General features: G+C 38.6%; 3 protein-coding genes across 5 annotated transcripts; 1 reads left to right on the top strand and 2 right to left on the bottom strand.

Moving 5' to 3' along the window:
- The first annotated feature begins 855 nt into the window (after positions 1-855).
- Positions 856-9,917, top strand: tial1 (TIA1 cytotoxic granule-associated RNA binding protein-like 1). Of its 3 annotated transcripts, XM_034609194.1 has the most exons (13): positions 871-1,061; positions 1,455-1,551; positions 1,772-1,870; positions 1,996-2,050; positions 2,140-2,227; positions 4,224-4,299; positions 4,568-4,676; positions 5,636-5,731; positions 5,862-5,946; positions 6,209-6,332; positions 6,599-6,645; positions 6,682-6,780; positions 7,405-9,917. In XM_034609194.1, the coding sequence occupies exons 1-13, from the start codon at positions 1,033-1,035 to the stop codon at positions 7,526-7,528; spliced, it is 1,128 nt and encodes a 375-aa protein (XP_034465085.1). In that variant the 5' UTR covers positions 871-1,032; the 3' UTR covers positions 7,529-9,917. The 3 variants fall into 3 exon arrangements, with proteins under 3 accessions (XP_034465084.1, XP_034465085.1, XP_034465086.1); XM_034609193.1 differs by having other exon boundaries at positions 856-1,061; positions 6,599-6,780; XM_034609195.1 differs by lacking the exons at positions 871-1,061; positions 1,455-1,551; positions 1,772-1,870; positions 1,996-2,050; positions 2,140-2,227 and adding an exon at positions 3,484-3,767 and having other exon boundaries at positions 6,599-6,780.
- On the bottom strand, positions 8,679-15,820 carry pkd2l1 (polycystic kidney disease 2-like 1). The gene is made up of 15 exons (XM_034609185.1): positions 15,468-15,820; positions 15,085-15,198; positions 14,064-14,191; positions 13,710-13,963; positions 13,400-13,624; positions 13,082-13,310; positions 12,824-12,994; positions 12,548-12,729; positions 12,341-12,461; positions 12,156-12,254; positions 11,952-12,073; positions 11,752-11,869; positions 11,474-11,607; positions 11,221-11,362; positions 8,679-11,046 (listed from the first exon to the last, which is right to left on the bottom strand). The coding sequence occupies exons 1-15, from the start codon at positions 15,754-15,756 to the stop codon at positions 10,927-10,929; spliced, it is 2,448 nt and encodes an 815-aa protein (XP_034465076.1). The 5' UTR covers positions 15,757-15,820; the 3' UTR covers positions 8,679-10,926.
- A 2,257-nt stretch (positions 15,821-18,077) lies between these two features.
- atoh7 (atonal bHLH transcription factor 7) lies at positions 18,078-19,520 on the bottom strand. The gene has a single exon (XM_034608508.1). The coding sequence runs from the start codon at positions 18,928-18,930 to the stop codon at positions 18,499-18,501; it is 432 nt and encodes a 143-aa protein (XP_034464399.1). The 5' UTR covers positions 18,931-19,520; the 3' UTR covers positions 18,078-18,498.
- Positions 19,521-24,281: the final 4,761 nt, after the last annotated feature.

Genomic DNA, 24,281 nt, shown 5'->3' with positions numbered 1-24,281 from the left:
CTGACACCTGAGCTTATTTTCCTTCCTCGTCCTCCTGCCCGGGTGGTGCTGGGAAAACAGGTGTTGTGAGTTCTGTCTGCCCGTCGAGGACTGAATACACCTCGCGGGAGCGCGCACAGCTACAGCGGAAAGACGCTGCCAGACATAATCTCTACGGAAATAAACTGTTTAGTCTCGTAAATTGAAGACGCATTTCCCCGCGATTGATCTGATTTGTCAATAATTCGGAGGAATAGTTCGCTGGCGTTAAATTGTGGAAAAATCCCAAACTGTCAAACTCAATAAATTAAAGAGTCAAAACAGCCCAAAATATTATTTGGTAATTTAAGAGGAGGATGCATTATTCTGCAAAGCAGATTTTCAGCCTGCTGAGATTTGCATCCCCTCATTTTCTCAGATGAGTATGAAATGTTCAATGTAAAGTCAAAACAGCCCAAAATATCAGCTGGAAATAGTATCTGAAAAACCAAACAAACGAGAAGATATTTTTATTTTTAAATAGTACATTATAGTAGAGATGATCACGTCTGGTATCGCCTTTCCGCTGTAGCTGTGCGCGCTCCCGCGAGGTGCATCAAGTCTCGGCGTGCAGACAGAACTCGAAACACCGGTCATTAAAAACAAGTCTACCCTTGCGGTCCACTTCAAAATAAAAGTCTCTCATTCAAATTACTTCCAGACATTGCAAAATGTGTTAATATGAGTGGTTATTATGTTCGATTCTAAGGCTTTTGTAGTAACTAATAAATAAAATCACCCACTAGAAACACAGCTATCTAAAATAAAGGTATAATTTCCTCTGATTCTGGTGTAACATGTTTTCTTTTATCTTCCTCACCCTGACCTCGCCTGAGCTCCTCATCACCCACGTTCTCTCGGCTCTCAGCGTGACGTATGTCCTGGCGCCCGGTTAGTTAGCTTCATAGCTAGTTAGCTAGTTGTTGTAGTTGACAGCGCACACTGGAGTCGGTAAGCGTTAGCTAACCAGCTAGTAACTAACGTTTCCTGCCCTGGTGACTGTCGGCATCTGCCATGGACGACGATAGCTACCCGAAAACCCTGTAAGTCATTTTATGTGTCCTTAAAGTGTCGTAGCGTTAGCTTCGCTAGCGTCGGCAGCTGGTAGCTAACTTAGCTAGCCGCTGTCATCACAGTCACGGTGGATATTATCAGACAACATTAACATTTAATGCTTTGCTAACACCAGGGTAATACATATAAAGTTGTTTAAAATATGATGTTTAAGTAAGCGGCGCGTCAACTGTACTTAGTGTATGTCAAGCTAATGTAAATTACGTCACATTGATAATTCATTATCGATGGTCACAAGCTAACTCCAGAAGTAATCTGTCTGTGCGTCACTTTGTCAGAATAGTGTCACTGTCTTTACCAGCTCTTTGTGGCCGGCATCAAACTGTAACAGCTCTCATTAAGAAATCATGTTCCTCCTCCAGGTATGTGGGAAACCTCTCTCGGGATGTGACGGAAATTTTGGTTCTGCAACTCTTCACCCAGATTGGACCTTGTAAAAGTTGCAAGATGATCACAGAGGTGAGAAAATGATGTTTAGGTTGTATAATTTATTTTTCTTGTGTGTCCCACCTTTGGAAGAAAACTCAAACTGATACAGTTTTAAAAAATCGGCTCGACTGTTAAGAAATGTGAATACAATGAAAATGGGCAATTGTTTTGATTTGCAGTCAGATCACGGTTGTCTGTAAAATTATGGAACACACATCTTGAGCTGCTGTGTTTGACTCTGTCCCTGCAGCATACAAGCAACGACCCCTACTGCTTTGTGGAGTTCTTTGAACACAGAGATGCTGCTGCAGCCCTCGCAGCCATGAACGGGAGGAAGATACTAGGAAAGGTAGGCCAACTTGTCTGATCTACGATGAAGAGTGAGGATAAGCAGGTCATTAGTGGTCAGAACTCCTCTGTGATCCTTGTTTTCCAACTCTGTCTTGAAATCTTGTCTGTGAACTCTGATTTCAGGAGGTCAAAGTTAATTGGGCCACCACTCCCAGTAGCCTGAAGAAAGACACAACCAGTAAGTAATCACTTATTGATTTCTGCTTCACTCAAACCATTGTATACCAGAGAATAATAAATTGTTTCTGTCCTTTTGTTTCGTTCTAGATCACTTCCATGTTTTTGTGGGTGATTTGAGCCCAGAGATTTCCACCGAGGATGTCAAGGCTGCTTTTGCACCTTTTGGGAAAATCTCGTAAGTTTTTACTGAAAGGGGATATTTCTTTATTTATGTACAGTGCAATAATGTCATTGCTACAATGATTTTGTTGGACAATATTAAGGTTATATTAATATCTCCTGTAAGCATATGCCAACTGGAACTGTGTTTGCATGCATATGGCATGGGTGTTGTCTTAAATGTAAATATAAACTATATATAGAAATTCAGACAGTATGCAAAATTATCATGATTTTGAACTCTGGACCACAAGAGCTGGCATCCTGAAGGTTGTTGTTCCTCAACACTTGACAAGATACTGTCTGATTTCAGATTAATTATTTTATTTTGGGTTAAAAACAATCATTGGGTTTTTAAAAAAAAACATTGGGACACCCTGTCATAGTGGTCAATGCTGAACTACATTGTACTCAATTCAACTCTTACCAAGGACCTTTCTGACATGTCAGCCCCTTCTCTCTCTCCTCATTCCCTCTCATTTAATGTCTCTGATGGCTATCCTATAAAAGCACTCAAGAATGACTGGCGAAACATATTCATTAACTGTAAAGGGGAAACAAAAGCTTGTATTACACAATGAGACTAAAACCACTGATCGATAATAATTAATCTGTAGAGATGGATGCCATTCAAATAAGTACTATATGGAGGCCATGAGAGAATAAATAATTAGGTAGAGAGACTGATATATGAGCAGGTGTGAAGAGGTCAATGGAAAAGATTAGTATTCACGAACAGCTTAATTTTGTTTCATTTGAATGTATATGTCACATTTCTATTATTTGCAAAAGACACCACATACATGCATGTAAACATAGTTCATGATAAACCAAGATACCTTTAAACTTCACGGGAAAGTAGATGAACTCAACCTATTTTTATCATACACACTGTTCTGTCATTAAAAACACTTTTGACAGATTGGAACACACTCATTTAAGGATTAAAAGTTATTGCATCCCAATTCCTATAGGTTTTCCAGTACTTATCTGTGGATATTTACTTGTGGTCTGTTTATTGTTTATATGTTTAACATGAAGTGTTAGCTTTTAGCCTACTCTTGCTTTTCCTTACACATTTAGGGTGTGGTAAGTAAACTTTGCAGTATGTCAGCAAAATGTAAGCTGTATGTAGAACCTGAACCGCTTTTAGTTGTGCGTCTCAGTGAAGTAATAGCACTTTGGTTATTTTACAGAAATGCTCATAGGATTGGACAGGAGCTTGAAGGCTAACAGCAAGGAACTGTGCACTCTGGAGACACAGATGTAGTTTTTCTCTATTTATTCCATTCTTTCCATATGTCATTATTTGTAGATGATATGTATTAACATGACTTAGCTTAGATTAACAAATTCCAATACTCAATGTATTCCTCTAAACCTATGTTTAAATTGTCTCATCTTGATTTGCATAGTGTTGTTTGTAGTGTAATGATCCTCTTCCAAAATTACTGAAAATGTCAATTTCTTAAAATTTGCAGCTCCCCAAACTCCATACTCCATATTGGTGGTAAAGAATTGACCAGGAAAAATAAAGAAATCTGTTAACAGGCCATGTATGCCGTTTAATTCCTTTTTTCTCTTTTGATATTTTCTATATATATATATATATTTCTATTTGAAGGAAGAGCACCAATAGCAGATTTTAAGAATGCATGGTAATCCATAGAATCTGTTCCTTTGTGAATTTAACTCAGTGTTGAGAGCATTGAACAAACAGTGGTGCTTAGAGGCAAGGATCCATTAATACATCAGAATTTTATTTATTTTTATTAAATACTGTAGGCTGCATGTATTTGTACTATTTGGTATTTTTTTTGTTTTGTTTTCAAGTGTTGCTTTGAAGTTACATTTGGAGTCAGTGCTCAGTAAAAAGTCATGATAGCTAATATACGTTAATGTAGGACAGAGTAGAGGATTCACAGTTCAGTGTGTTTTGCGTGGTTCCTTTTTAAGTTTGAAGCATTTCAAATGAAAAGTGCACTGAAGCTGTTTTTAACTTTTGCCTGCAGGGACGCTCGTGTTGTGAAGGACATGGCGACAGGCAAATCAAAGGGGTATGGATTTGTGTCCTTCTACAACAAACTGGTAAGGTTCCAGTGCAAGAACACAGACTGAAGGTTATTTCTATTTTCTGTTTATTATCTTACCTCAATGCATTCAAAGTCATTAAAATAAAAATTATTCACACCATAGTCACTAAAAATCATCTAACATTACAATTTACATCAACATTTTGAATATTACATTGATTTAAAAATAGTAATTTATATCTTGAGAACTGATTGTGGTCACTAATACACAATACAGAGGAAAGTCAAATCCAGTGGTGTAACTGTTTGATTTGGATTTATAGGATGCAGAGAATGCCATTGTCAACATGGGGGGACAGTGGCTCGGAGGACGCCAAATCAGGACCAACTGGGCAACACGTAAACCACCAGCTCCAAAGAGTTCCCAGGACAGTAAGTTTTAAACCCGACATTAATTGTACACCAACACAGGGAATCACACATTTTTTGGGTGATTGCAGCTCTTCTCATGAGGGTGCTGGTGTTTGCACACCCTGTTTGACTGAGATTTTCCTCACTCCCCTGTTAGCTCTGCTACAAATTACACCTTTTATCAGTCCCCTGACCTTACGTAATGCAAAGACACCAAATTGAATCCAGATACAATTCATAATCATAATTTTCAATTCCTTATCTGGTCGTATATGTCTCCAGTGTTGAGATCTGATAGTGATTCGATCGCTCCAGCTCATGTCACATTCTGCTCTTGTTTGTACTGGTCACCAAAAAATATAAGAAAAATAGATGATTGTACCCATCTGTGATGCTGTGATATTGTGTTTGCTTGTTGTTTGTTTGTTTGTTTGGTCTCATATTCGCTGCTTCCTCAGGTATCTTGAATAACGTGGGGATTAAGGGGAACACTGCATTGTGTGTACTGGTTATTGCTACTTTGCTGGTTTGGAACAATGATGCACGACTATTATATCCGCTCATGTAGTTGTTGTATGTGGATTGACAACGCAATTGCATTTACACGTGTCAATGCGTCTCTGACCAACTCCGCAAGTGTTTTCGCTAATCGGATCACGATCAGTCCTCAATACATCTTGGTCGCATTTACCCCTGTAGTTTCGACCTGAGGCAAGTGTATAGGGTTACAAAATGAGATAGCATTAACTCGATTTTATTTGACAATATTTTTGTACAGCTTTGAGAAGATATTTGTATACTAGCGTTCCAGAGATCTTTGGTTATTTTGTTTTTATTTATTTATTAGGACATCAAATATGGATGTAGATCATTTTGTCATATATTTCATTAAGCACAGATTTGACATAGGTTTGATTATAACCCCTTAAGATTGTGTATAATGATTTGAACCTTCCTTGCATGTTTTGTATTTATTTCAGATTGCTCAAAGCTGCTGAAGTTTGACGACGTATTGACTCAGTCCAGTCCACAGAACTGTACCGTGTACTGTGGGGGGATCCAGTCAGGATTATCAGGCAAGTGCCAAGTTCTCTGAGGAGCCATTGTTAGAACCCTTAGTCGTAGTAGTCTGAGTACTTGTAGAACACTGTCATCAAATAGCCACAGAACTAATCACATAAACCTGTTTCTGTTTTATTCCACCAGAACACTTAATGCGACAGACCTTCTCACCCTTTGGTCAAATAATGGAAGTCAGAGTTTTCCCAGAGAAAGGATACTCTTTCATCAGGTAGCATTTCAGTCTGTTACAACATTTGGCCTCTAGATGTCAACACAAACACTTGGCATGACTCAGTGACAGGCCAGTTAATTCCACTCTCAGTGACAGTGGCCTTTTTTGTCGTGCTTGTCTTCACCGCTGTGCTTTTACAACAGATCAGTTACATCAGAGTTTTAATGCTTTTATTTTAATTTATTTTAATGCTATTTTATTTTCTGAATTGCCTGATAGAAATGCTGGGAGATAATTTCTACTTCTTTTTCTTTTTAAGGTTTTCTTCCCATGACAGTGCTGCCCATGCCATTGTTTCCGTCAATGGCACAGCCATTGAAGGACATATGGTGAAGTGCTACTGGGGCAAAGAATCTCCTGATATGGCGAAAAGTCCACAGCAGGTAGGGACAGCAGGAAATCCTTGATGGTGGTTTAGATCTTTAATTAACACTGTCAGAGAAACATTGGTTTTTAGGCCAGACTATGACACTGATATATTATCAATCCCAAGATATGCTTGCGGAGTTAAAAGATTTAGCAAAATTACTTTTCTTGTATTTATATTATAATCATCTTGCAGAATTTATAATATTATCTGTTCCTTATTAATCGTAGAGGTCACATCTAATAGGACATATGTTCACCTTTTCTCCCTGGCTTCACTCAGGTTGAGTACAATCAGTGGGGACAATGGAACCAGGTCTATGGAAGTCCGCAGCAGCAGCAGCAGCAGCAGCAACAGCAGCAACAGCAGCAGCAGCAGTATGGTCAGTACGTGACCAATGGGTGGCAAGTTCCCTCCTACAGCATGTACAACCAGACATGGAACCAGCAAGGATTTGGAGTAGAGTGAGTTTTACTCTGTAGTGTGTGTATAAATAAAAAAAATATTATATATATATATATATATATATATAAATAATATTTTTTTCATTTACTATATTTATTTTCAGTTACTATATTGTTACCAATCTTGGAGCCCTTCAGTTAACATCTGATGATGAATTAGCCTCTGGGGTAACAGCAATATTTCCGTTGAAGACAGTAATTATCCAGGCCAAGATTTTTTAATGGTGTTTTAGCTCCAGATTACTATTAACAGTTATCTGCATATGAAATAAAGATAAATTAAAAAGCTGATAGCCGATGCATTCCAGTCAATATGTTCCACTTCGTTTGCTCTCTTCACAGAAGGGATTGGTCGAACTACAAACAGAAAACAGAAGGCTTCTAGCCCCAAAATCTTGTCCCCCACCTTCAGATTCTGCATATATATGTGATAAATCTGTTTATAGAGATTTCATTGTACAAGCTAGTAGAGTTACACCATTAAATACCTCTGAATCCTGACTGATGCTAACTCTAAGATATAAATGGAGGGCTTTTCCTGCATGCAGATTTATTTTAAAACACGGCTCATCTTTGTACACAGTGGCCACAAGTCATACTAACTGCTGTAATCATGTATTTCAGGCAGTCCCAGTCACCAGCCTGGGTGGGAAACTTTGGATCTCAGTCAGCCCAGGCTGCAGCCCAACCTGCTCCAGTAATGTCCAACTTGACCAACTTCAGCATGGCTGGCTACCAATCACAGTGAGCTGGCTCTAAACTAAGTGTAACACCAAGGAGCATTTGTGAAGCCTTCAGACCACACAGCACTCTTTCAACTGGACATCTTTGGTAACAGAGGGACAGGGGCCATATTCACAAAGCCTTTGTAGCAAGTAGTTGCTCCTGCGCTAGTAAAATGATTCTTTTAAATGACTATGCTAATTTGACTTAGAACTTCTTTAAAGTTTATTTGATGATAATTAAGAGTTCTGCTATGGAAAAGTGCTCTTGGGCGTCTGAAGTTAATCCAAACCACCTGACTATCTGTCCAGCCATGTAAATGTTTGGCCCTATGAAAATCATACCTGGTCTGTGACAAGAGGATTTGAAGCATTAGCATGTTTACAGGATAGGTATCCAACAGACAGACTCTTTGGTGCTTTTCCTCTCATCACATCATATAAATTGAAAAATTGGCCAAACCATAAAAAAAAAAGAGCAACACTTTTTCTAAAGATTATAAAATCCTAACAAAACAGATTTTATTCTGTGGAGCTAAAAGCACAGTTAACTACAAGCCATCGTGTTAGTCCAGCAGCTCACTGGAATATGATGAGGATTAAAATCCTCTGAAACCTCAAACTTTATAACATGTTAAACTATTAAACTATAGCAATATCTGCCCTCACTTTGCCAATATGGTTTTGTAATATTTCTGTGAAAATATGTTGGTTAGTTACAGACTCGTCAAAATATTTACTTGTCATACTTGGGGCATTTTTCTGTCATTTTATACGACAGAGGACAAATCCACACATGTCTTCATACGTTAATTTTTGTAATATATGTCAGTTTTTTAAAAGGCATACAGTAATGACAGTGTTGCACAGATCAAGCACGTATGATCAGTTATCATGAATTTGTGCAACATGATCTGCTTCAGTTCATACAATATCTATAAATTCAGTCCTGTTTGATACATTAATGAAAATGCTTTGTGAATAGAGGCCCTGGAACCATAGCTTACCTTTCCAGTACATGTGAAGAGACTATTTGTACAATAAACAAGGCTTTAAAGGAGATTATAGCGCAAATTATAGCGCAATGTGCTGTCTCTTGGGTAAATTTTGTGTATTAAAAAAAACGTTCACCTTCATGGCTCTCAAAGTAAAAACAATTATGTTTTCATGTTTTGTATCAGAGTGATCAGTATGTTCTTTGCAGACTTTTGATGGATTTTACTTTACACTGAAATGTAGCCTAGATAAGACTAATTTATAATCCTGTGTCTCAAAGCAAAGGCTATTTAGCACATGCTCTCTGTACAAAGAAAATATTGTAAAAACAGTGCAACCCCCAAACTTTGTAAATTTCACTGATTGTGTGTGCAGCTTCTGGGGCTGGTTTCCTGGAGGAATATTGAACTTAAACATTTTCTTCCTTATCCCTTCCTCTTGTTAACCTCAGTTAAATTAAAGTGATTTCTTTCTGATGGCTGTGAGAGTTTGCAAAGAACTGAAGACTCAATTTTTCACTAAAACCAGCCCCTAATGACATTGCATTATGTTTGACGACATTCAAAACATTTTCAGTGGCCCTGCCAAACGTTTACACACACTATAAATTGGGATTGTTTTAATTTATATAAATTTGGTGGAAGTGGAAGGTTTTCTAAATGTCATTCATTTGTCAGGGCCGCATTCACTTTTGCCCCTTTTCTTCATTATTTAGAAGAATATGTTCATATAGCCCAGGTAAACAATAAAAAAAAGAAAACTAAAATAACAAGAGGATTTCTCAATCACATTCTGCTATTTGGATTTTATTTACATATGTGCCATTCTGTACAGTGTACCACACTCCCTGTAAGCTCACTCTACTCCTCCTGTCGTACTAGCCAACATACTTGATAATGTTTTTGTTACTTTATTAGAGCTGGGGATGTTCATTTAACAAAACAGGGTCATGTTTGCTGAGTGTAAATATAAACCTTGATCACAGACCTTCATGAAACTTAATAAATAATGTACATACTGTAGGTAGAATGTTATGAGATAAAATGCCATCATTAAATTTCAACAATATTATTTATGCATAAGCCTTAATTGATGTGCTGGTAAATTCAAACTTTGTTATTTGCGGAGGCTCCATTACAGATCTAAATTCTTTTCAACCGTGGATTTCCCCATTTTTAAGTCTGTGTGCCATTTTCAGGACGTAGCAGGAGGCAGGTGAAGTTTCAGCTCGAACTGCACGCTTATGACACATGATGTATTTCTTGCTTAAAATAATGAATGTATTGGCAATTTGCTTTTATGACGATAATACATGTACGTTGAACAACAGAAGTGATGTTTGGTAATAAAGGATGAAAACAGTTTTCCATTGAACAGAAAATATCAAGTCACTTCAAATAAAGAAACATTTCAAACTGCTCATTGGTACATTAATTATACACTAATAAATTGAGCTTTACACATTAATTCACTGTAAAATTGTCTTTACAGGGATTCTAACAAACATAGTAACTACTATTAAACTCAGGTTTGTGTCATCTGAATGATTAATTGACTAGACAGCATGAGTTTTCTATACATTTGCACAAAAACTCTTCTATCCTTTTTATTCTGCAGTACCATTGGGTCATATGAAACCTGAAAGATGACAACCACATTTCTTAATATCCAGTCCACTGGCACAATAAATATGTTCCTGATCCAGACAGATTTTAATGAAGAGCTATAGATGCTGTCACTCATCACGTTTGCCCTGTTACAACATGAGGTTGTTGGAGCTCAGGAAGTTGATGAATAATTACCGACTGATCTGTATATGAACTTAATGAACTTAAAAAAATATATTGTAAAATTGTTTAGTAGACGTCTCACTAAACTACATGGGGGTGATAGTTTCTGAGGAACTGCAATAGAACTTTAACATACAGAAACATTACGTGACAAAAGCAAGGCAAACATTCATGTCCTCAGATGTAGAGTGGCATCTGCACTAATAATAGATTATATTGCATAACTTTTTCCTCTAGCCTACAGTTGAAATAAATTGATATTCCACAACACTTACAATATGCAGATTTACCTTCAGGCCTCACAGTGTACATTGTAGTCCTCTGTAAATCTGAGCTTTAACCACTCCATTATATAAGCTCTAGTGCAGGCACCTAGGAAGCAAATTCAAAAAGTATGAGTACAGTATTTACATGTGACCATAAAATGAGTGGCTGAAGGAAAGTGCTACATTTTGTAAGTCATACTGTCCGTCGTGTATTGTTCTTATCGCCTAATTGTTGTTTTCAAAGTGAAGAACTTTTACTTTGAATATAGAGAAGTTGTGAAGCACAAAATATTGTTGGTGTGTGACCCATATACATTCGCGTGTGTCAGCTGACTTCCAGATAACCAAAGATTTGGTTTCCCAGAGGGTTGATCACATATGACAGTCGTAAGTGGTGTTGGTACGAAGTGCTGGTCTCCTGAATGACAGATCGGCCTTCGTACCTCTGTCCACACAAACCAGGACGCTCCTATCTGAGGCAGCATCATCACTCTGGACAGGGTTAAGTGAAAATTAAACATTATTTATTTATTAGAAAAAGTTTTTTATGAGGTTAAGACATTTTCCTTATAATACGGCTACAGAGTTTAAACATCACTTTGAGTCTACTTCATGAATTTTATACAATGAGGTTGAAGAAAATCTAGAACTTATTTCCATACTCACATCATTATTGGTTGCAGACGGTTTCCCTGCAGTTTCGTTCCCATTGGTTTTCTCCTGTAATCCCAGTTTCTCCATAATCAACTCCATCCTGGTTGAGATGCCTGCCACAGAGCTTTCCAGTTGGAGAACCTGTCTGACCAGTCTTTCGTGATGATAGAAAGAAAATTCAGCTTTTGGTTAATGTCCTTTGAATGAAATAAGTGACTAAATACTTCAAGACATATCATAGGCAAAATGTAAAAACTTCTCCCACTTTAGAAATTGTTCCTGATCCACAAAGATTTGACCGGAGTGGTTCTTCTGCTCACTGGTGGTCACAGCAGGCTTCTCCGGTAATTCGTTTCCGTAATTCATTCCAAGATTGTTGAGTTCAGCGCTGAGAGCATCCTGACAAAAAATTGGAAAAGCCACTTTGAAAACAGCCTCGTCTGCATTTTTTCTTAATCTTTTTTACTTTGTCAAGCTGGATAAGAACTGAGTCAAAAAACTGAATGAAAGTGTTTTATCACATTTATTGTGTGAGTCACAAACCCTCTTTTCCTCAAGCTCGATTTTCATCCTTTCTTGTTCGCCCTCGTCTAGAATTTGGTTCCCATCGCAGTCAAACCGCGAGAAGGCTGCTGAAATGTCATGATCGGCATGTCCCAGCCTATGAGATCATCGGAGCAGTGAGGGTTAACTTTAACACCAACGCTAACACATGCCCTTCTCTTGAATATGTTGTTACTCACTCTTTCAGAGTTTCTCTGAAGTCCTTGAATTCAATTTCTCCAGATCCAGAGCGCAGTGCTTTCTGAACATCTGATATTTTCTCCTTTTTGAGTTTCAACTTCATAAATGTCTTCATATAGCTCTGAATTACAAGAATAAATATTTTTTGGTGTAAAATTGTATATTGATAGATTCTACTTTTACATTCAAGTCATCGCCTTTACCTGTTTGATGATGTCCGTAATCTGCAGCTGGTCTTTTTGGGATGAGAGCTCCTCCTTGACCTCAGAATATGTGTCGTTGATGATGGCCAGAAACATGTTCTGAGAAACAAGTGCATGGAGAAATGATGAGGCTGCTCATTTCTTCTGTTTTAAAGTCAGACGTCTTATAAAACGGAACCACTTACCAGCAGAACAAAGAAAACAAAGAACACATAGGTGACAAAGTAGATTGGCCCAAGAACTCTGTTGGCACGGTCGATGGCATCATAATCAAAGTCTCCGAGAATAATCCTGAACTGTGTGAAGCTGCGGGAGGAAAAAGAAAATAAATTCATGCTCATTCAGCCAATTTAATTCTTTCCTGTTGAGCTGTCGTGATTGACACAACTTACATGCACTTCACAAAGGTGCTGAAGGAATCAACCTCTGTCCCAAAGAGCAAATATCCAAGCTGAGCATAAGCGAAGAAGACAATGAAGAACATGATGGCGAATCCCAAGATGTCTTTGGCACATCTTCCCAGTGTGGAGGACAGCTGAGTCATGGTCTTATTAAAGCTGATGTACTTGAAAACCTACAAGGACAAGAGGAATACACACATTGTTCGGGATGACACCAAAGCTGGGTAACACTTCCAAGTAAGGAGATGAAGTTAAAGATGTCTGTACCTTGATCCATGCGAAGAACAAGTTCACAGCATTCATGTTGTTGTATTGTGTTTGCCAAAACGCCAGAAATTCAAAATCAGCATAGATTCCAGGTTGTTCCAGGAGTTTTCCAAGCAACTTGTCCACTTTGACGGTTCGGAAAATATTGAATACGATGGCAACGATGGCGAGCTGGGAAGGAGAACAATTTTCATATTTTAGGGCCAAGCTCAATCAGAGAAAATTACATGTTTGATTCAACACATTACATTTACTTACCATTATGACAACAATGTCCAGTATGTTCCAGATGCTTCCGAAGTAGGATAACTTGTGTATTTGTAGCTCAAGCATCTCTTCCACAACATAGTAGAGGATGAACACACAGAAGACTGTCTCACAGCCCAGGATGAAGTAATCCCAGTAGGTGATGTAGCGAATCAGTTTGACCGTTCTGATCTGGTAGGAAGGGATTGCTCCACCTGTGGCTGGGAATTCAACTACCAACCTAAAAAAGAAGCAGATGAAACTTTGATTAACCAATGACTGGGTACCAAATAATGGGTAAAGTTGCTGCTTTTACTTGTGCACTTTTACCTGATAACGCAGAACATGTTGATGTTTGCATTGTAAGTGGAGAAGTCGATGAAGACTGCTCTGGTTCCTCGGTCCAGCCATAGGTGGTCCACCAGTTCCGTCATTATGGCGGCGCTCTCCTCTTTGGTCCGACTCAGGTCTTGATAGTATCCTGCTCCACTGTAGGTGGTCAGCAAGCCCCAGTGAGAGGAGCCCTTGATCTCTTTCTCTTTGTGGTAGGTCCAGCTGCAGAGGAACAAAAGGGCATGAAAATAACCAAAGAAAATAGAACAGCACAGTGTCCCTGTAACAATATTGAAGAGGGGCTTACGCGGTGCCGTTAATGAGACCGAAGCCGAGGTCGTCCTCCTTCTTGTCATTGTAGACATCAAAACATCCAGTGATCTCATCTTGGAAGTCATTGTGGACCTTGCAGGAGTTGTTCTTGATCTTGATCTGCCTCATCCTGGGAACTCCCAGCAACATATTCTCATAGTAGATGAAGGACTGGTCTCCGCTCCCCAGTGATTGGTTATTATACCATTTAGTCCAGTAGAGGCCGTCCAGCAGTGGGCCTTGGGCATACTGTTCATACAACGACAGGGTGGATTCACACAGACTGAAACATTTTTGTACTTTGGCACTGTGATGACAATAGAGGAAATTAATTTGGAGGAAAACTCACAATCCAGAAGTCGGACATGGTGCCAATGGACTGAAACCTAACCCCACTTTCACCGGCTGTATTCACAAACAGGTCCGTCATGGCTTTAGTGTAATAGTAGGTGCTTGAATTGGTCATACCGTACGTCACTGAAAGACAACGTGATGACACTGTTAACATCCAATCACTGATTGCTATCGGTCTTTGCTCAGGCTCAGCTCTAAACGTTGCTCTATTGAGCAGTCCAAGATAAGACAGCTCAGAAGCAGACACGCAAAGCCTCAGTGAGGATTTGTTTGGCTGCTGTAGAATAGATCCAGATTAGAGGCTGTAATTTGTTTGAGGAGAGGGCACGCTGGCCTGACACAAATGGCCTAATCAAAGAATGTAAATCTAACCCAAACAAAGCAACAATAGACGAGGCCTAATGCTCTTATCGCTAAAAGGCAAGAGAGCAGTGTCCATGTCCCTTTCACTCCTAATGCTCAGTTGGACAATGGCTTTCAGGCAGAAGGATGGGAAGGGCATTTGTGGTAGGCATTAAAGCAGGGTGTATCAACAGTCCAAAGTGCCCTATACAGTAGCATCCTGCAGTGATCAGGGTTGCTGAAAACAATAGTTGATTGAAACATACTAAAGTAGGAATAAAGTACATAAGTACACAAACAACAAAGAAAATATTTAATTCACGTCATTGGGAACACTGTAATGGAGTGTTTTTCAAACCTAGAGACATATTTTTATTCTCTTTATGGGTAATTAATATGTTAAAATCGTATATTGGGGGGTGGTGTGTGGAAGGGATTTCAATAGGTAACATTATGCAAATTAAATCCAGGAGAGTATTAAAGTGTAAACCTAAATCTAATTTAACTATCAGAACTTAAAATAACATTTTCTAGACGTAGAAAGACACTTTCATATGTCATTAACTGGGTGGAATTACTTTCAAATACTGTTTAATCAGGCCACTGTTCGTAGTTTTGGAGTCAGTATCGATTCCTCACGATAGATGAGAGACAAACATGAGTAGATAACTTACAGAGGCATATGTCCACCAAGAACACCAGATAGACCAGTAACTCCCGCAGCGTGGTTCGGACAAACAGTTCCCTGTTGTCAGAGGTGTTTTCGGTCAATGTTGTGCCCCACAACCCTAAACACAAAATATCAATGTAAGTCATCGGTTATGAACTTTAGACCCAAATGTATTTTTGTAGGTTGTTTGTAAAGACCTGTCACGAATAGGGTAACTTTAACGGAGGAAAGCTGATGAAATTCTGTAAAAGACCTACTTTATTTAGTCAGCTGGACAGTTAAGACATTTTAATTAAAAAGAAAATTAAATATCAATGAAACTAGTAGTACAGTTAATATTCAGAGCGTAAAGTTAATGTTAAAGTCAGCAGAGTGACTTCTTCGTACCTTTGATGAAAGAGCAGCAGCCTCTTTGTTTCTTCACCAGACTTTGCTCGTTGGCTAGTGGTTCCTCGGGTGGATGCTGGAACGGGCTGGGGGTGTCCACTTTGTACATGCTGTCCATGGAGCCTTGGAAGAGAGGCTGAGGGTTGTAGATGGTGCTGACAGCTCGGGGCAGGGGCGGAGGAGAGCCACAGTAGCCCTGGTTCACCCAGGCACCATTGCCCAAGTTGTCCAACTCGCACTCCACCTGCCCAGTCAGGTGGCTGTCGGCCCGGTTGTTCAAGCACTTCATGCCGAGATCCGGTGGCGTTTCGACTGTATGAACTGCTGAGGTGTGGGTCAGAAGAGAAAGTGAATCACAGCAGTGTGGGCAGCTTCTGAACACCTGCTGGAGGGATGGTTATAAAGAGTCGGATGACATAACCTTTGTTGAGGGAGGAGCTGCTGGTCCTCGGCTGGAGCTTTTGTAGTCTTGACATTGAGCCCCAGTTAAAACACATTTAGGTGATAACATGGAAGGTGCTGCTGTAACGCAACATTGTGTTAAGATGTGTCCAGTTGTTTATGGACACATCTTAACACAATTTAACCGATAAGATCTCATCCTTGGCTGTTCCAAACTTAGGGATATTTTTAGATTTTGTTGTACATCCATTTGCTTTTCATCTCTAATAAATTATTTATCATCCCAAAAAATGTTATATAGATTTTATGCTTTGAAATACAATGAAATAGAACATAAAAAGGGCTGAAGTGATCACCTGTCTCACTATCAACCCCCAAAGAGCTGAAATGACAAAAAAGACATTACCAGATCTAAGTAGCTTAATTCTATAGCGAATATTGCTACAATATTACACATCAAACTATTAATGTGATGGAAATGTCTTGTAAAGAAGAGCATCCAGTCTCGTTGAAAGGCTGACTCACTCAGCAGTTAAGACATATTAATTTGTTTTACCCTCTCAGTTACTCACATGCTGAGCACATTGTTGTCACTATTGATGAACAACTCATCCACTAACACGCTCCTATTCAGGAAATCAATTAATCGCATGTCGATTATATTTTCTGTCACCAGCTGTTCACCACTTGTGACTGAATTAATGAAGAGCGTAATTGCAGTGTCAGTGATGGTCTCATTATGATTCCGCACTTTTGACTCTGCCCTCTATTCATTTTTGACATGCCAACTGTCAGAGAGCATTCATCAGGTATGCAAACACTCAACATGGCAGATGAATCATAAAAACCATCTGTATCTGTGTTTGGCATCGAGAACTCTGTTAGCATGGCCCCTTGAAACACTTAGCACATATGTATGTCTTGGCTAATATCAATAATTAATCAAAGAGATTAACTAGTGAATAGTTAAGCAATTCAAATTTGTTTATTCTGTGCAGCATTTTGATTTTAAACCAAACAGACGGGAAATTGAGATGATCTAAAAACAACACACTATTCCACATTTCACCACCCAAATCAACAGTGTGCGTGCGGGTAATGTAGTAGCAGTTGGACAGCACAGTCCATGCACTGCTGTGTGGGCCCTCTAGTTAATGCAAATAGAGTTTGGGTCCAGCTATGGCCCTTCACGCCTCAGCGGCTCTGAACACAGCCATTACACACAGCCATTAACACACAATAGAGTTTAATTTCTGCTCCCCCGCTGAAGCCATGGCAGGATCTGGCACACAGGCTTCCTTAATCTGCTGCGGCTTGTGCCACCATTCAAACTTTTTCGAATCTGAAACAATCACTTTTCAGTGGCTGATTATGCCATTTAAATCTGTAGCCGCGTGGCTCCAACAACGGACGGTGGCGGATCATATGACATCCTGGTTTATCTGTGCTTACACTGAACTATCCTGCAGCACAATTGAGTTTAACACTTTAAAAAGGTGTCACTTTTATAGGGAACATTTTAGAACAGAATAATTAATTGTTTGTACTTTGTCCTGAAAAGGAGTCTAATTATCAGTGTTTAGATTTTGGTTCCGCTCTTGACGCAACAGTGTCTTATCTCAGAGCCCAGGAGCTCAGGACAAAAGGCTGATTTATTCCCCCGGGTGCAGATTGAGGCAATGCAGCGGACATGACCTGCCATCGCTCCCACTGAGAACCTGACAACCACAAAACAAAGACGGTGCTGTAAAGTACACGTTCTCTGTGGTAACCCGTGTTTTGAGTCAAGACATAGGAGACAAGTGAGGGTTTAAATACCCAAGATCTCTAACTAGAGTTTTTCCTAAGATGAGGAAATTCTACTGTAAATTTTTCTGTTGAGTTAAAAAAAAGAAAACATGGAATATCAAGTTTTGTAGTATGTCAGGTTAATGAATTGCAAATTTAAATATTTTTGAGCAGTAAAGAGGAAAATTTTGTTAAAGAAGAAGGCTCATAATAGTAAGAAATACTAAAAACGAATACTTCACACTACGCAAGTAACAGAAAAGAAAAAAAGAAATCTGATATTTCACCATCATACTTATAAATGACAATAAAGAACAAAAGAAATGTTTTTCATATAAAATAGTAATTTTTATTTTGGATCCAAAACTATAATAATAACAAAATAGAGGTTTGCATGTGAAAATAACATCTATTTTTCAACTCTACAAACATTGTTCTTACACTTTGACAGAATAGTTACATATTGACTTTAACTATGCAACTAAACCACAATAATTTTCTCACAATCCATCTCACATTGCACAACATTTTAGGGCTCTATCAAAATAACTGATAAAAACACACCATTGTCTTCAATACAATCTAATGGTCATTAAAATGACACTAGTGCTACACTTTGAACAAAACGCTGCTCAACATGCGGCTGGGTTTCCTAGCAAAAAAAGACCACAGGCTTCAAACTTCAACAGAAACATTTTTGATTGTCAAAGAAATACTATATAAATTAAAATAAAATAAAATAATGCAATACACATGTATTTACTGTCTCCTAGATTGGAGGAGAAATAATTCACATTGTCACACGCAACATGACTGATTATAACCAACAAATGGCTGCAGTTTATGCTTGGACCTGATGTCCGTCAAACTGGTACGAGAACGATGACTGGATGTACTCCTGTTCCGTCGGGGAGTCGTACCTCATGAGGCAGGGGTAGCTCTCAGGCTGCACACAGTCAAACTGCAGGTCCAGCCACTGCCTGTGAGGAGCGTTGTGCCTCCTGGCGTCTGTCAGGATCCGGTTGAGGGCCATGATGTAGCTGAGGGCCATCTGCAAGGTTTCATACTTGGAGAGTTTTTTGTCCTGGCCCCACTGGGGGACCACTTTACGTAAGCGATCAAAGGCCGTGTTCAAACCCTCCATCCTCTTTCTCTCTCTGGCGTTGGCAGCCGACCGTCGCCTGGTGGTGGTCTCATACTTCTCCGGACTCTTGGAATCTAGTTCTGAGGACTCTGATCCGGAGTCGGTGCAGCTGGGCCGGCGAGACTTCATGATGTGTGTTTGAAGAATCAAACCGGTGACTGTCCTCGGATAAGAAAGACACAAGCTGTGAGTTGATAGATTTGTCAACGAAGTCTCCAGGTCTGTGTCAGGGTTCCTCAGAGGTTCTCCTCGGTGTGTTACAGCCTGGATGATGTCCAAGTTGTGTGTCCTTTGTGTTGATTTTGAAATGATTGTCACCCCAGATAGTGGACGGCCCAGACAAGTCCAAGGTGTCTGTGATCCTGGAGACAGTGAGGGAGCAGCTTTTATAAGATGGAGCAGATGAACAGGTGGCAGCAGGTGGGGTCCCTGCTCCCCCCTAAATATTGCTCATAAAGAAACACACCCATACAGACTCATAAACAACCACACCCACTCTTAACACACACATACACACACGTACACAGAGGCATATATACGCACACTCGATGCACACACAAACAAAACCTTAATGAAATTCCAATTATCTTGGGCTGGGCTCTCTGGCCGTGGCTTCACTCAGGGCCATGTGTCACAAACACCAAAAGTGCACCATCTGGTAGCTCAGCTCACCACAGCTGATGCTGCAAACACACTTTTAAAAGGCTGAGATTAAGGATATTTCCACCAACTTTGTTAAATCATTAATATTGGCCACAGGTTGAAGACTTCAATTTGAAAGTAAAGAGAAATATCAACAAATTATGCAATAAAAAACATCAGGTACAAGAAAAATAAATAAAACAGAAATGTTACTTAAAATGGCAATAAAAGCACTGGCATCATTTGAGCTGATTTAAATGTCACACTGCTGTGTCAAAGAAATTTGATTTTATATGAAAATATACAGTATTTCAGCACATTTTACTATTAAATGTTTTTTATAAGTATATATGCTTTTTCCATTTATAAATGTCATTTTATGCACGGTTTGGAAATTAATTTGGACTCAATCATTGATACATTTAGCCGTGTCTCAGAAATAAATCTGTAGATATCACCTTTTAACATTTCATTGAGTTAAAATTAATTATGAAATATTTGGAAGCACCTTGCCAATTAATTCATCAGGTTTTATTACATAAGCCACCAAGAAGTCCCCTTTCACTTCTCATGTAACGGGTGTCCGTGTGATAATAACCATAATCTGAGATTAGCCTGAGGCAACAGAAGTGTAAGTGTGGTCTGTAACCTGAGGGAGTTTAGCAGCACATCAGGGGATTATGAGCCTGCAACAATATGGACCAAGATGGTGATAAGATTACTGGGACATCAGAGGTTTAGAGCCTGGTCTCTGTGCAGGTGTACAGATATTACGTTCTGCAGAAATGTCTTCTACTTGTGAGTACTCTGGTTTGTATCAGTGAGGGTGTTTATCAGTGCTGGGCTACTAATGACTCACAGTATGTGGGATGCATTAATGTTCCTGACCAGTGGAGAGCACATGTGAAATAAATAATTGATCTGTGTAGTCGGCCGAGAAAATGAGACAGACAGAATAATTTGTCTGTCTGTCCTTTCCATCTGGCAACATTGAATTCTGTAATACAGGAGGGTCGTCTCCTTTGACACACACACACACACACACACACACACACACACACACACACACACACACACTGAAAACACACTACTTATTGTCACTCAAAAAGCCACACAGATAAGTTCCCTATGCTGCTTTAATCATGCTTTGCTGTTACGCCTCTGTAAATTCAATTTATTGATTATTATTTATTAATTAGAAACTGCTTTAAAACAACTGTACTTATTATTGAAATATTTTAAATTATATAAAACTAATTACATTTTATTGGATTTTATCCTCATACCTGGCCACTTTTTGGAGAGTAATTAATTTCTATTAACTTTATCCATTTATCTCTCAGATGATGTCACTATTGCATTGTAAATTAAGTTTGATTGTTATAAGATAATGAGCTTAAGAGTAATATAAAGTTTTTACAAAATACCCAACAATATACAATGTATACTGTAATTTACATGATGTTTGTACCTTATTATATACATAAGAATAATAATACTTAATAGTACAATGTAATTATATATATCACAACCTTGCACTATAAAAAGGATCCATTCTGAAAAAGAAGTACTTTTAATACTTAGAGTAACATATTTAGAATAATGCAGGACTTATACTGTGCATGCAGGACTTTGACTTGTTATAGAGTACACAGTGTTCCTACTTTTACTTAAGTAAAGGATCTGGATACGTCCTCTTCCGCTGCTGCTTTAATCTCTGGTGTCGTCCTTTGTCAGGACGGACACAGCTCCTGTCAGTGTGTATTGACAAACTGAAAGCTTGGGTGTAGAGGCAGGTTATGAATGATTAATAACTGTCAGAGGCCCTGAATAATGCCCGTCTCTGGTATTGGGTCATGCACAAAAGCTGATGCTGTCTGGTCATTTTGGGATGGACTGGTTAGCTGTGCAATTAGGCATATAATCCCATCTACCAGTTGGTTCATTGATTACAGATTGATGTAGTTTGCCAGCTGCTGCTTGTCTTGTCTGAGGGCCTCGTCTGAGACGTGGCCCGGACCTTCCGTGTCTTCCAATCTTCTTTTTTTTGCAGCAACCCCTCATTTGATTGGCTTGTCTGAGCGCTGATGGGCTGAACCATTCCCTCTGTCAAAAGCCATATGTCACAACTGAGGAGTGACCCGTCTGCTGTGGTGGAAACTTGTATCCTCATAAATCCACATCTCCTTATGGAGAAATAGAGATTAGGCTGCAAAGCGTATGTTTCAGTGTGGGAGAAAGTGCAAATCTCATTATCGTCACGGGATTACATTTAAATTAGCAGCTCGTACTTTCTTTTAATAAGCATTCGGAAATGTGTGCTGATATTTTGGTTTCAAATGTTTTGACTTTGATAATCAGAAGTTAAAAATTGCAACCAGTTGTGTTACTCTAGTCAAGTAGAGTAAATTTAGAAAATGTAAAACATAATTTAAAACAGGGAAATTATCAGTATCCATCAACTAGAAGTTCATAAATATGTCAATAATTTGCACTAAAATGTGTTGTATTTAAGAACCAGGAAAATTACATTAACTTTTACTGTGTTGATATTACAGTAATTAAGTGAATCAAACTTAGAAAATATAAAACATAATTTTAAACATAATAATATTCAGTATAAATCAGCTATATGCTTATAAGCATATACATAAAACACATCATACAGGTCTTATTATATTTGTTTCAAATGTGTAGATTTTGCTAATCAGGAGTTAAATTGCAACCCAATAATGTGTTGATACTGCAAAGCTCAAGTTGAGTAAACTTAGAAAATATAAAACATAATTGTAAATATGGTAATATTCAGTATAAGTCAGATATAAGAAAAGTATACGTAAACCCCAAACAAGTGTGTTCATATTTTACTTTCAAATGCGTACTTTGGGAATCTGGACTTAAAAATTGCAACGAATTACTATTATTGTGGTGATACTGCAAAAATCTAGTCGAGTGAACTAGACCCTAACCCTAACCCTTGAAACATGGTAATATTCAGTATATGTCAGCTTTAAGTTAATAAGCATACAGATATGTACAAAATGAAGGTGTTAATATTTAGTTTTTAAATGTGTAGACTGTAAAAAACCAGACCTTCAAATTCAACGACAGTTTCTTTTATTGTGTTAAAACTGCAAGAAACAAATTGAGCAAACGTAAAGTATAAAACATTATTTGAAACATTTTCCACAACACTGGATATTTCCTCCACAGATATTTTCTACTTAACACAGCACCAGTTAACAAGTAGGTCTGGCAGCTGGTGAGACGAGGCTGGGAGTATAATTAGGTCACGTAAGGTGAATGTAATTTTATGCCTATTTGAACTCTCTTCCCCTCTAATTGGACTGATTAGCAACACTTAATTGGCTTCTGAGCCCTCCCACTTGTTTTGAAGTGGGCATCAGTTTAAGCTAATAGGAATCTGATCAGTGAAAACAGGACCTCTATGATGCCAGATGAGTTTAAATGGCCTGATACTCTGGAAACTCATTATTTTCATGTGTGAAGTAAGATAAACGTCAGGAGCAGTGAAAATGGTGCAGAATGAATTGACATGCTGTCAGTGCAGCGTGCAAACAAAACCACTTGTTCCAGCAAAGCAAACATATCACTCACATTAATAAATAGAACTTTATTCTGAGGAAGGACAAAACTATTTTACAATGTGCAACTTTACATCAGGTGAATATGTTCTTTTTTTTTTTCCTTTCTCCAGTGTGTTTTTAAACTGACTTTAATTTATTCAATCATAGTCCATCAAATACATTTGACCTTTTGCTGTCATATGCGAAAGCAAAGCAAAGCCCTGTCTTTATCCCAAACCAAACTTTCTCTGACGATACATCTCATAAGTGTTGATGCAGTTACGGAGACAAAAAAATAAAATAAAGTGTTTCAGTGTTTCAACTACAAACCAAGAATTAGACTCTCCTAACAGCATACTAGTATCATGACTGTGAGCAGACACAGTGTTTCTATTTGTTATACAATACTGTGTGTTGGCATGCACATGAAAAACATGGTGCAAATCTGTGAACCTGTGACCAACAAAAAATAAATAATTTAGTTCAGTATAGACAGAATTCCTCCTTTAATGGAGCCATTTAAACTGATCTTAATGGCACATTCAAATGTCTGTTAAAATACGCTTTAAACTGTATCTGATTATTAATAAACAATAACTTATGACTACTCTATATAAACCTTCAAAGAAACTAGAACTACCAGTACAGGTTCAATGGCTTCAGAAGGTATTCAGACCCATTTCATTTTGCAGCTCTATGCAGCACTCCATCAATCAGGCTCTTATGGTACAGCACATTGGATTAATAGGCATTCGACGGCCTGCTTTAAGTTTGCTAAGCTGCTTTTAAATGTTCTCTGTCTGATGAGACACAAATAATTTGAGCAGAAATCCAAACACTACGTTTGAACACCAGTCCCTGCTCATCACCTGGTTGATACCATCCCTATGGTGCAGGATGGTGGTGGTGGCAGCATCATGCTATGTGTCTGGGCTTCTCAGCAGCAGAGACAGAGAGACTGGTCAGAATTTGAAATTGTAAATGGTCTGTATATATATAAAAATATATAGAGAGCTTTTCTAGTCTTATCAACCGCTCAAAGCACTTTACAGTACAAGCCACACACGCATTCATACAGCGCTACTATATGCTGCACTTTTTCTACCACACACCATTCACACACTACCAGCAAAGTTGTCAGGGCAAATTTGCGGTTCAGTATCTTCAGTTTGGGGTTTAGAATCTGGTCCAAAGACACTTCAGTTTGCCGAATGGAGGAGCCAGGGGGGGGATCGAGCCACCAACCGTCTG

Source organism: Hippoglossus hippoglossus, chromosome 15, assembly GCF_009819705.1.
Source record: "Hippoglossus hippoglossus isolate fHipHip1 chromosome 15, fHipHip1.pri, whole genome shotgun sequence".
NCBI lineage: Eukaryota > Metazoa > Chordata > Actinopteri > Pleuronectiformes > Pleuronectidae > Hippoglossus > Hippoglossus hippoglossus.
Note: the sequence above shows the minus strand (reverse complement) of the source record. Positions and strands in the feature narration are given on the sequence as shown.